The following is a 13,711-nucleotide window of genomic DNA, read 5'->3' as shown; positions in this document are numbered from 1 at the left end:
CAATCACTTGCCGGGTCTGCACACCGCCACAGTGTCGCTGGCTGGTGGCCTGGGCCTCCTGCTTTGGGGTGATTGATCACAGAGCTCCGCGATCAATCACTGTGCAGAGAGAGGCCCCGCCCACCCAGCTGGGACTCCATGATCGATCGCCGCAAGAGGGTGTCCTGGGCCTCCCTCAGCAGGGCGATCTTGGGGTGATGGTGGGGCCCCCCGACCAATCGCATTGCACCCGCCTTGGCTGGTCTGGCGCCAGTGCATGTCGTAGCATGGTCGTCAGGAAGGTTGTCAGGACGGTCGTTCTGCTGTTTGGTCGTTCAGTCTATTTGCATATTACGGTTTTATTATTATAGATAGATTAGAGTAATTCATGTATGTAAATGAGAAGCCATGTAGGCCCAGTTGATTCTGGGGGTATCTTAAGACTATAGGGAGAATAAGACATTGTGGAAAGGCAAAAAGAAAGAAGGTTCTTGTGGTAAATTGCATTAATGAGTCAAGTCTGGCCTGAAGCCACCCTATATCTCGCCAGACTTGATGAAGAAGCCTGGTTTCAATGGTGGGCAGCCACACACATGGATCACTCAGATCTTCAAGACAATCTGCCGCAGGGAGCATAGCTGACTGATCCTTAGAGGCTGTCTCTTTGGATTCATAAGGCCATTCTTTCCCGGGATGCTAACAGCCTGTGACTGAGCACAGTGAGGGTATTAAACTGCCCATGCTGCCCAAGCTGGGCCTCTTTCAGAGGTAATATTGGCTTGAGGACACCCACTGGCCTGGCTGACCTCTCTCTGAACTGCACACTATTCTAGATTCTGCCTACTCCATTTTTCTTCATTCTTTTCACAGGGGTCAGACCTACATCGTGCCTAGAGGGTTTTCCCTGCCTATTCCTGCTCTTTTCCCTTTTATCTTTCATTGGAGTTTTCTCCCAATAAATTCTTTGAACATTTAATCCTGCCTTAGAATCTACTTCTTGGAAGACCTGAACTAATAAAGAAGGATTTTCTATACTTTTGACCAAAAGCACTCTCACTGTAGTAAGCAGGAAATGGATTCAGCTGTTATAAGGAAAGCCAAAAAACAGGGACTTAAGACAGAAGTCTATTTTTGATTTAGTTAAGCATCCAATTGCAAAGAGCTGAGGTGGCAGTTTCATGCTGTCAGGGATCCAGGCTACTTCTATTATGTAGCTCTGGTGTTCTCAATACATGGTTTCCAACTTATGATCACTATGATGACGACTTCTCCAGTTCCTGCAACCGTGCATGGATTCCAGGCAGCAAGCTGGGAGAGGAGAAGGGGAAATGAAGGGCTTCCACCTTCCTTTTAACTGCATGATTCCAATGTTGCATCTATCTCTTTAGTTCTCAAGGCCTTATCTTGCTGCAATAAGGTAGGGAACTGAAGTCTTTAGCTGCCTTGTTATGTCACCATTAATACTTGACTACCCAATGAATAGAAAAGAATGGATATTAGGAAATGTCTAGTTGTCTCCACCACAATTAGCTCTTCACTATTCTGTGTAAGTCAAAACTGTTTCTCTGAGAGACCATTATGTTTTACTTAAAAATTATTCAAAAGCTTCAATATCTTCTTTTTATTCTGGACCAACATCAAGTAATATAAATAAATCCATTACTGATTTTTAAAAATGCAATCTGGGGATATTCACTGTCTTTTTTATTGCCACGAGCAACCTTTAAAAAGATAATTATTAAAAATATAGGATTTTTGTGATAATCATAATCACTTATATTTTAAATGTATAGAATGTAAATAATTTTTTCTACTGAAACTACAAATCTATCCCCACAAAAACACTCAACCATAAAATCAAGAATCACCTATAATTTTACAGGCCACACTCTATAAAACAGTGATATAAATACTATTTTAAGTATAGAAATATATATTTAGACAAAAAAGAAGGAAATAAAAAAGAAAGGAAAAGAAAAAAAAACAATCCCAGTATCTTCAAACAATAAGTCAGAGCAGCGGTCGCCAACCTTTCGGACCTCGCAGACCACCAGTGGTCTGCAGACCACCGGTGGGCGACCGCTGAGTCAGAGTACCTGGAATTGACATCTCCATGTCCTAGCTGCCCATGTTGTCCATATCCAAACGTATAGACATCTCCGTTTTCCATTAAAACCACTGAAAACAAAAAAAGAGCTTTATTATTTCATTATGTACATTTTATATTTCTATCACACTATAGAAAAAGCAGTGCAATTTTCACTACTTAAAATTTATAGAGCCATTAAAATAGGCAATTGAAATATGTTTATATTTAATAAAAAATATAATTTTAGGTCAGAAAGATATTTTTGTAGGTTACAAAAATGCAGTGTTTTTTATAATAAATACTGTAAAATTTAAATAAATGCTATTGAATAACATGAAACATTGGTTTGGGTCAACTGTAAAGTTTGTAATTGTAAGTAACTACATATAAAATATTTTTATCTCAGATCTAGGATAATTATATAGGTAACAGACAGATCTGAGCTCTGCATAATTACGTACAACATCAATGAACGGTCAGAACTTCAATAACTGCCAATGCCTTATTGAATAAGGAAATATATTTGGCATCAAAGAAAAATTTAACATTTTTTATTTTTATAAAGGTTGAATAGTACAACCTAAGCTATATAACCTAAATGCAATAATTTACTAAGCATTTAATTACTTTTTAAATTTAAAAAATAAAGAAATTTATTGATATACATTTCTCATTAAACAGTAACAAAATAGGTGACCTGATTATAAAAATTAAGAATTCTAGAGTCTAAAAAAATTTCAGAGATTATTTCATCTTCAGGAATTTTCTGAATTGAATTATAATATAAATCCATCAGAAGACAGAATAAAAGTTAGATCTCTAGACAAGTACCTATTTCATCATGCCCTAGTTTTTAAAAGGAATTCTGTAATAAATACAAAGCTTTTTTTTTTATATTTGAGAGGTATGGCCACACTATAGATTTTAACACACATTTAACTGACTACATTCGTCTCCAGTGGTCGGCAAACTGTGGCTCGTGAGCCATATGCGGCTCTTTGGCCCCTTGAGTGTGGCTCTTCCTAAGCCTTAGGAGTACCCTAATTAAGTTAATAACAATATACCTACCTATATAGTTTAAGTTTAAAAAATTTGGCTCTCAAAAGAAATTTCAATTGTTGTACTGTTGATATTTGGCTCTGTTGACTAATGAGTTTGCCGACCACTGGTCTATACTAAACAAATAATTGATTTAGCACAATTGTAAAAATGCAGTTATACCCTAAAGTTCCAGCTGCTACCTGAATGGTGAAATCCACAGCTGACTTGTACTGCCCGGAGCTCACAATCAAATCGCACAGAGCCTGGAGGATATGTTGTGATTTTGCTTGCATCCTTTTCTCCTCGTTCTCCACTTCCATCTGTAAGTGTTATAATTTGTAAGTAAGCCATTATTCATCTTCAAAATAAAATTTTAAATCAGTTTACTATGGAAGAACAAGAGAAAAATGTTAAAAGGAACAAGCAAGAAGAATCTGCAACTGTTAGAAGTGATAGATCAAGAATCTACCTGCAAAGAAGCAATTTTGAAGAGATATAGTACTATACAGTTCTGCTTGCAAATATTGCTAAATCAATAAAAACAGAAATCTAATTATGAATAAAACCTATTAAGCTAATCAGTTACATAATATAAACAAATCCATGTGTTATAAAAATAAAATTACAAATATAACAATTTGTATGGGAAAATTTAGTTTGCACAAAAAATAACTGCATGCAATGTCATTTAATAATTATTTTATACTTAGTGATATTGTTAGTACTAGTCATTAAAAAAAATTCCTAGTTGACTCAAAAATAACTTATATTTTCCAATCTTAGAAAGGCTACCCTATCTATCAGTATTGCTAAACTCAATTAAACTTTAAAAAATGTATGAACACTAACTAGCTCATTCTTTTTCCCTGTCCCACCTTCTGGCCCCCAACCACTAACTACTCTCAACCAAATCTTTCTGCTTTCATTTCTTTTTTCCTCTTCCCTTCTTATAATTTCCTCCCTTAAGCTTGCTTTACACCTTCCCTGATTTCTACATTTGATTTTAATATTCTGGCATTCTAACTATAAAGTTAAAAAACACACACCAGAATATAAATATTTTAATTTAGAATGCATAAAAAAGGGAGGTAATCTATTTTTCCTAATCTAAAACTACACATCACTAAAACATGACCTCTGTATCATCAAGATTCAAATTCCTTGTACATTTGTATAAGGAATTTATTCCTTGGAGTAAATATCAATCTAAGCCACTCTACTGTGGCATAGCAACTCTAAACAAATCTATATAACATGCAGGTAAACATGTGGATCTACAGACACACACATTTTTAATTCTACATTTTCATTGCCCATTTTAGAAAGCTAAACAGAATAACATCAAATCATGTTCATGTTATCCTTTCTTTTTTTATCTCCTATTTCTCACATTAGTAATATCCAGGTCAGACCAAATTGGCCTAAATTATGACTTTCCTTTCTATAACAAAATGACTATCGTTCTGAAAAGCTTCCCACTCCTTATAACACTAGGACAGTAAAACCTCACTAATTCGGAATAACATAGAAAGGTTTGGCCTATATGACTTACTGAAAAGGTCTCAGTCATAGAACATTTAAGAAAAAATTCAATTTTATTACCTGGAAGCAGTACAGATTATAAACTAAATGCTACAATAAATGAAAGGTGGTTACCTACATTATAACTCAAAATAGGCCTATATTACATAAAAATGTACCATAAACATAAAAGTCCTTTAACATACAAGAATTAATTGCTCGACCCAGAGGTTGAAGGCACGTTGAAGGAATCCTTCATTTCTTGAGCCCTTGGTTTGAAAAGCTAGTGATTTTAGACAGGTTTCCCCTTATAAGTATGACCCTGAAAATTCAGAGGAAGAAATTACTTTGAATTTTTACTCAAAAAAGATCACAAATACTGCATCTGTAGTATAATAAATTCTGAATTAGTGAGAGGTTTTACTTTAATAGGATAAAGAATACGATTCCACTTCTGCTAAATTATCTAATGCGGGTTTGACAAGACTGGATGGACTACAAAAAAAAGATTACAACATTTAGTTTCACTTCACCCAAAACAAAATATACTCTTAGTTCAAAGACTCCTCAACTTGGAAAGACAGTGGAATGGTTAAACATAAACAAAGGCCAATACAAAAGAAACAACCAGCTTCCAAAGACTATTTAAAGAAGATGAAAGATGTATAGAAATTTCACAACTTTATCTCCATTGTTAAAAATATCTAATTACTAAAACCAAATCTGATTTAACATAGAAAACAAATTGAGTTCATACGATGTTACCAAACTTAACTAAATTCAATTATTACAAGTATCATTCCACTTTATGTAAATGGATTGAGGCCTAGTACAATCTTTTACCTCTGAATTTAGCAATTTGCCCTCTTCCTTAAGTCAGAGATTAAATATAGATACAAATCCCACAATAGAGACATAGCATCAGGGAAGGAGAAAAAAAAGCCTAGTAATTTACCGATGAAAACCATAGTGATTAAAAGAGTTTCAGCTAGTATTTAAAAGTAAAAATAATACTAGAAACATTTTGTTCAAGTTCATCTAAACAAACCTATATCTATATAATTTCTCAATTATTATAGTTGGTTAAAATATTATTATAGTTGGTTAAGAAGCAAAAAAATAAGGATGAGGCTTTTGATCATTATCAGCATCAGTGGCAGAATTAAAAAGATATCTGTAATTGATGTCAATTAAATTCAATACAATTCTAATAATTTAGAAATTTATTAAAGTTTATAAAAAATGTGCCTAATAAGTAGGCAAAAATTTAGTGTAAATTCCAAGTGAAACTCAGGGAGATTAATTCTGCTCAAGTTCATTATTCAGTAATGTGTTAATAAGCAGCAGTAAAATTAATCTCACATTTGTATGAAAAATCATTGTTCTGAATACTCTTATAAGTGACCATTTAGGTATAAGAATATCTATATTTTTCCTAATATAAGTAGGTTCATATATACATTATATGATATTGAAATTATAATAGCTATAAAGTTTTGACAGATGTATCTAAAATATTGTTTGGATATGCATATGTATATATATAGTTCATGCACTTTTGTATACATACATAGAGAAAAGACTCAGTACCTAAAGGACTCCAACTTATTTTAATTTTTATTTAAATCTATTTATTTTTGGGGTAACCTTATGGTCATGTATATCACAAAATGTATATAGAACACAGTGAGTACTTTAAGCAAAATCACTAAATAAAAGAGCAAAGCAGTAGTAAGTACAATTTGCTAACCACTTGGCTCTGTGCTATACACTGAAAACTTAAATAGCACAGTGGATAAATGCTTTGGGGCACTAGGGCCTAAGAGACCTGGATTGGAATTCTGGCTCTCCTATTCGCTATTTGTATGATGACTGGATTTTGTAAGTCTTAGTTAGCTTTCCCATCTATTAAATAGCAATAATGGTACACCACCTCACAAGGCTCTTATGAAGATTAAGTAAAATAATGTACGGAAAGTACTCAATCAATATTTACTACTATTGCTTTCTTTAGTCAATACAATAATCTGATGATATAGGTACTGTTATTGCATTTTGTAGTTGGGAAAACTATGGCTTATAAATAGAGCAGTTTTAGAGACTGATCAAAAATAAGGCTCATGCATTTTACCACCACCAAATGACTTACATTTTAAACTTTTTTGAAAAAATAAACTTATTGTGTATTTAACAAATCTCAAATTTTGTAACTTTAGAATAATAATAAAAGAGAAAGCAAAGAATTCAATTTAAAGAATTAAAGTATTCATGGAGGATTTCTATTTGCAAAGAATATATACATGTATTTATATACATCCACATCTGTATCTTAATTTAATCTTCATATCAACATAGTCAGAAATTATCATTCTTATTTTTAAAATAAGAAAACTAAAGCCAAAAAATTTAAGAAATTTATGAATGGCCACACAGTTCTTGTACATGAAAAATTTAGGATTAAAACTAAGGCCTTTCAAGACTACCTCCAGAACAATTCAGATGTTCCTAACTAAAATATTATGTTAATATCCTTTTATATTTAAGGCACTAAACTGCTAAAAAATATATATATATTAATCTAGATATCTGTTTGAAATATAGTCTATGGTTACATTTAAAAAATAACTTACTATATGTTACATGGATTATATATGTTATACTTATTGATTCAGCCTTAAATACTCTATTATGCCTCTAATCAAAATTTGCCTGCATAGGATGGATTCCGTGACCTTCTCTGAATTCTCTCCAATCAGCCAGAAGCTCTCCAACATTCCATCTTAGAACTCACTCCTGTTAACAATAAATCCACAGTGCTTACCCTCCATACACCCTCAAACAAAAAATCATAATCTAGAAAATTTTAATTATCATCATCCCACAATTTGTACCATCAACATAACTGATTGTAAAACAGAACACAGCAATTAATATAGTGAATTTTTCACTGGAAGACAAATAGGGTTAAAAAAAAGAGAGGGGAAAAAATATGTAGAAAAAATATTATTAAAAGACTGACTATGCCCTGGCCAGGTAGCTTAGTTGGTTAAAGCATCATCCCGATATGCCAAAGTTGCAGGTTCAATCCCTGGCTAGGGCACATACAAGAATCAACCAATGAATGGGTAAATAAGTGGAACAATAAATCAATGTTTGTCTGTCTCTTTCTCTCACTCTCTAAAAATAAAAATTTAAAAAGTCAACCAATAAATTTTTTTAAAAAGACAGTATATGTATCAAGAGTAAAAAGCAGTGAATAGGTAGATAATTAAATGCCAGTTACTAATAGTGAATGCTATAGGGGTAAGAGAGAGGGAATTTATTGGTATATAGGATTTAGTTAGAAAGAGTTAATACTCTTTATATAAAATAGGGCACCATTACTTTAAATTTTGGTGGTAAAGGGATAAATTGTTTCACACAATGAAACCATAAAATCTGTTTTTTAAAAAACTGGCCCGCCACCATACTATAAAATAAGTCCTTCCAAAAAGGCTGCCACGAATAAACAAAGAGTCTTGTTATGAAATAACCCTGTGGCAGAAAAGATGGAGGGCTACCTATTGTTGAGTAATTTCTACAGCTAATCAATGTGACAATGTAAAATGTGTTTTAAATTTGTAACCTTAGTCTTCATTTGGCATTTCATTTTAAATTTTTGAAAAAATAAAGATGTTTGTCCATAAGGAGCTGAAACATGGAGCTGAAAAAGTTTTAAACTGTTTTGTGTATTGTCAATATTTAACCTCAGGTAAAGCATTGGAAAAACTTCACTTTTATATAATTAGGGGCAGAGGGGGAGACACTGAGAGTATCTGTTCTAATTAGTGGCATAGTGGAAAATATGAGATCAGAGATTCTGGCAAATACTGAAATATTTTTTCATAGCATATCCCAAATATCATTCCTTATATTTAAATATTTATGGTATTGTTACAGCACTCAGTAAATAAAGCATCTTAAGGATTGCTCTACTTGTTTTTATACTAAAAACAGGGGTTTTGTCTCTTTGGCCTTTGCTTTGAGTGGCAAACTGACAAAGTGAGAGAGACAAATAAAATTAAAGTTGATTATATTTTATGTGAAAGTTTAAAAATAAAATTAGTCCATAACAGTTTTGCAACCCCCCAAAATTTTAAGGCAGACACATTAGATAAATTTGACTATACAGAATGTGTGATTTTAAAACTTTCTATTCTATTTGGTGGTATTTATCTCAGGCATTTAAGAAAATAGCAAGTATAAGTTTCACTAGTCAAAGACCCCTGGTTCACATGCTAGGAGTCAAGGCAGAATTTATATATCAATTTATAAATTCTCTACATTCAATTCCTTCCTGATCTTAGTTGACCCATAATCTGTGGTTTAAAAGTAAATAAGCTTGCTTTATATATTTTTAATTAATACATAACTCTGATACCTCAAAGAATTGTGTATAAACAGCTTCCTCACCAACTTTTTTAGACTTCTGTCATTTTCTGAGATCTAGAGTAGGTCTACATAACTGTTTCTTACACCTATCACTACTTAACCCTCCACTATCAAGTAAGTCATGTGTGTTGTATATTAAAACATAAACTTTAATATTAAAAAAATGGAAAAGCATAATCGCAGTCAACTCATTATTACTTTATAAATGAATTGAGTAGTTTTGTTAATTCTAAAGCAAATACACAGCATTTTAAACAAGTAAAATGCCAGATGGCAGTCAATTAAGAACAGATAACAAAGGATAAAAATAGAAAGCAATAATTACTTTTTCCACCTTCCCTTAACTGTATGAAAATTGAAAAGAAATGGAAAAGAAAAAGATATACCATAAAATGTCTTAAATTTAACAACAAAAAAAGAAATAAGATTGATAGTCATCAACAAACAGTACAACATTCAGCATGTTCTTTCTCCTCAGGCTATATATAGTAATGAGAGAAGCAAAGTGGAAGAATTAGGTTTGTGCATTTTCCCAGAGATGAAACTCAAATGAGTGGAAGAAATTGGGAAAGTGTCCCACCTAGTGATAAGGAAGACCAAATACCTTTGTGCTTGTCCCGTTTATGCTTTAGCTGTGCTGGATGGGATCTGAGTCTGGCTAGAGCCTGTTCTCGATGGTTCATAAAAATAGGACCAGCAAATACAAGGGGGCCTGAGGAGAAACATTTTGTATGTGCATAGAAAAGCTCACAAAATGAAAACACTACAATGAAAAAAAGTCAAACTAAAAAGCATGGAAATTTATTCCTTATTGTTTTAGACATCATACTTTTCTCCCAATTCCCCCACATTAACTCTCCCACCCCCAACCATAACCTATTTACCATTCCACACACAAGTTTTAATATCTTTAATGTCTTATAGTTTATATAGTACAAATTCTATCTTCTATACTTATAAAATTATCAGGTAGCTACTAACAGTCTCAAGTAAACAATTAGAAAGTTCAAACAGAATAAATGAAATATTTTACCTTACAAATATTTTTAACATTATATATATTCAAACTTAGTAATCTACATGATCATTAAAAAATATCTTTCATACTGCAATGAAATAAACTGCAATACCAAAAACCAACTAATTTTTAAATTCAGGATTAAATTTAAATTGGGTCTTGAAGATTTAATATACATATCAGTCTTACTACAAAATTAAGGTAAGTGTTATTGACTTAACTACATTCTGTCACAGAAGTAAGGAAACAAGACGGCCAAAACAAAAAAAACACACAAAAAATTTAGTATGATCTGATACACACTTATTTAACTTTCTAAAAACGTTAAATCTAACTTTATAATTTCTTTAACCACATACACAAAATCAGAAACAAGGATAAAGTGAGCTTCATATTGATGCTAAGGAGGGAAATCTAAACCCAGTAACATTTATAGAACAGTAGTCATCTCTCATAAAATAATTTCCTTCTGAAGCTCCACTATGTATATACACAAACATACACAAATACATAGTCACATAGAGCACCATTATTTCCACTTTTTAGTATTAAATGAAAAAAATGTGTAGCAAAATTAATTTCAATAAAATTTAAAAATTGCTTTTCCCCTTGAAAAGAAAGGAAACTTTAAATTATACCTTAAATTTTCAGTTCTTTTTTTTATAGTACAGAACTGCTTCCTTAAGTTTTAGCAATATGCCTACAAATTTCAAAACACTCTAAATTTGACAGTTAAGAAGTATTTGAAAAGAAAATTGACATTATATATTGTAAAACAGTGAACATTTTTAATTTAAGCAATTTTCTTCATAATTCTCTAGAGATCTTCAGCTATAATTACTTTTTCTAACCATGGATTAAAACAAAACTGCCCTTTTATAAAATTTGACAAATGTCAAATTAAAATACCAAAATACCCTTTATAAACATTTAAAAATGGGTACAGAAAATATATTTCATTATGTCTTTAGATATAGATAAAAATACAAGCAGTACCAGTTCTATAAAGACAACAAGAATAACAAACATATTCTATGATTATTACAAAGAAATATGCTAATCCAATAACAAATGAGGCAAAAGTAGGTCTACAGTTTTGAGTATGCAAAAGTTTATGCTTTGTATTATTTATTACTGTATTATTTTGCACATAAACACTGTAAAACTACTTTTGCCCCACCCTGTATTATTTCCCAGTAATACAGTATCAATTCTTTTTAGACGAAAGCTATTTAAATTGAGCTCTTTTTAAAATGTAGTAAATGGGGAGGAACCATGATGGCGGCATAAGTAAATGCAGTACTCACATCCTCCCACAACCACATCAAAATTACAACTAAAATACAGAACAACCCTCTTTCAGAACCACCTGAATCTGGCTGAATGCAAGTCCTACAACTAAGAAATGAAAGAAGCAGCCGCACTGAGACTGGTACAAGAGGCAGAGGCTCACAATGGGTGGTCCCACACCCATGTGTGGTGGATAAAAATCAGGAGAGATACCTTGGCTGAGGAGGTCCCCCCTGAGGAGCATGGGGTCCCAGTCCCAGGAAGTAAGTCCCCTTAACTTCTGCCTGTGAAAACCAGTGGGGATTGAGGCTGAATGAGACTAAGGGCTGCTGCAGTCCCAGGCAGCTCCTCTTAAAGGGCCAGCGCAAAGAGTCACTTCCTCTGAGCTCCATCACAAGGACAGCATCTTGAAAGGCACCAGAGACATACAGGGAGGAACTGAATTGTTTGGGATCAAAGAGAGCTGGAGGGACAGCTTTCTCCCAGACAGAAGTGCTGACAGAGTCATTATTCCCTTGATGAGCCCTCCCTTATAGAGCCATATCTGAGGCTCCATCAACTTGGCACATAGGGTTTACAGCACACTGTTGATTCCCTGAAACCTTGCTCACCCAACTTTCAGGCCCACCCAAGCTGTTTCCAGTGGCTTTCCCATTGGAATGGCCTGTCTTGGCTCATGCTTCAGATTTAACTAAAATCTCTCAAATGAGCAGCATCTAGCCTCAGCAAGCCCTGTACCTCTAGCTAAGTGGCCCCAGGACTGGCACTAGAAGCAGCTGGCCTTACCTGGTTCACAGGTTGGCCTTGCCTGGGCACCTTCAAACACAAGAAGCAGCCATCTGCAGATCGCTTTGTAGCTTATGCCTGGTGGCCCTGGGCAGAACACAGGCAGCAGATGACCTTGGCCTGCACCACCTGGAAGGCTCCAGAGCCAGCACACCCAGTTGACAGCTTCAGACCACGTCAAAGCACCACCACCCAACCACCTCCATAAGAAACACACTCAAGGCAGACTCAGCGGGCATCAGAGCCCTGATGAAGTAAGTCCTGCTCTGTGTAGTGGGCCCCTGCACAGCTGAACTTCCAAGGAGGCTGAAGGTCATAGCCAGTCCTTGCAGCTGACTGGCGTGGATAAATCCCTCCCATTGACATGCCAAGAGCAATCAAGACTCAACTACAATAGGAGAGTGTACAGACCACATGGGGAGCCCACCACAAGTGCCCAGCTGGGGTGATCAAGGAGGCTGTGCCTCTGGAACCTACAGGACACCTACTATATTAGGCCAAGCTATCAAGCCTAGGAGATGTAGCAGCTCTACCTAATACATAGAAACAAACACAGGGAGGCTGCCACAATGAGGAGACAAAGAAACATGGCCCAAATGAAACAACAGAACAAAATTCCAGAAAAATAATTAAACAAAATGGAGATAAGCAATCTACTAGATGCAGAGTTCAAAACATTGGTTATAAGGATGCTCAAGGAACTTAGTGAGGACCTCAACAGCATTAAAAAAAACAACAACATTTAGAAATGAAGGCTACACTAATTAAAATAAAGAATAATTTATAGGGAATCAACAATAGAGTAGATGAAGCTGAGATTCAATCAGCGATTTGGAATATAAGAAAGCAAAAAATAGCCAATGAGAATGGCAAAAAGAAAAAATCCTATATAGTAAAAGAGAAACATGTAAATTGACCGTCCCTCCACTACACTCACCAGCCAATCAGGAGTATGCAAATTAACCCGACAAAGATGGTGGGTTAATTTGCATACACAAGTGCCGGGCGAAGAGCAGAGCGGGAGAGCCAGCGGCTTGTGGGGACATGACTCCCTCGGTCGCTCCCCCCAAGCCGCTGGGTGGAGAGCAGAGCAGGAGAGCTGGCGGAAAGTGTGGCGGCTTGGGGAACTTGGCTCCCCAAGCTGCCAGAGGGAGAGCAGAGAAGGACAGCTGGCGGCTTGGAGGACTTGGCAGAGAGGGAGGCCATGGGATGGAGACAGAGCAGGAAGGGAAAACCAAGAGCGTGGGGAGCACTAGGAATTCTGGGAATAGTAGTTCTGGTGGCAGCCCCAGGACCAGAAGCCCAGAGCATGGGGAGCACTAGGAATGCTGGGAATCGTAGTTCTGGTGGCAGACGGATCTCCTAGACCAGGGGTGGGCAAACTTTTTGACTCGAGGGCCACAATGGGTTCTTAAACTGGACCGGAGGGCCGGAACAAAAGCATGGATGGAGTGTTTGTGTGAACTAATATAAATTCAAAGTAAACATCATTACATAAAAGGGTACGGTCTTTTTTTTTTTAGTTTTATTCATTTCAAACGGGCCGGATCCGGCCC

General features: G+C 35.0%; 1 protein-coding gene across 1 annotated transcript in view; it reads right to left on the bottom strand.

The window, feature by feature from the left end:
• MYCBP2 (MYC binding protein 2, E3 ubiquitin protein ligase) overlaps nt 1-13,711 on the bottom strand; it is a 300,054-nt gene that overhangs the window by 178,722 nt on the left and 107,621 nt on the right. The window contains exons 21-23 of the mRNA XM_014544063.1: nt 9,666-9,773; nt 3,310-3,429; nt 2,076-2,157 (exon numbers count right to left, since the gene is read on the bottom strand). Of these exons, the coding sequence (XP_014399549.1) occupies nt 2,076-2,157; nt 3,310-3,429; nt 9,666-9,773 (310 nt within the window). The remainder of the gene's footprint in view (nt 1-2,075; nt 2,158-3,309; nt 3,430-9,665; nt 9,774-13,711) is intronic.

This window comes from Myotis brandtii, unplaced genomic scaffold (genome assembly GCF_000412655.1).
Source record: "Myotis brandtii unplaced genomic scaffold, ASM41265v1 scaffold350, whole genome shotgun sequence".
Classification (NCBI taxonomy): domain Eukaryota; kingdom Metazoa; phylum Chordata; class Mammalia; order Chiroptera; family Vespertilionidae; genus Myotis; species Myotis brandtii.
The sequence above is the reverse complement of the archived record's forward strand: the minus strand, read 5'-3'. Positions and strand labels throughout refer to the sequence as shown.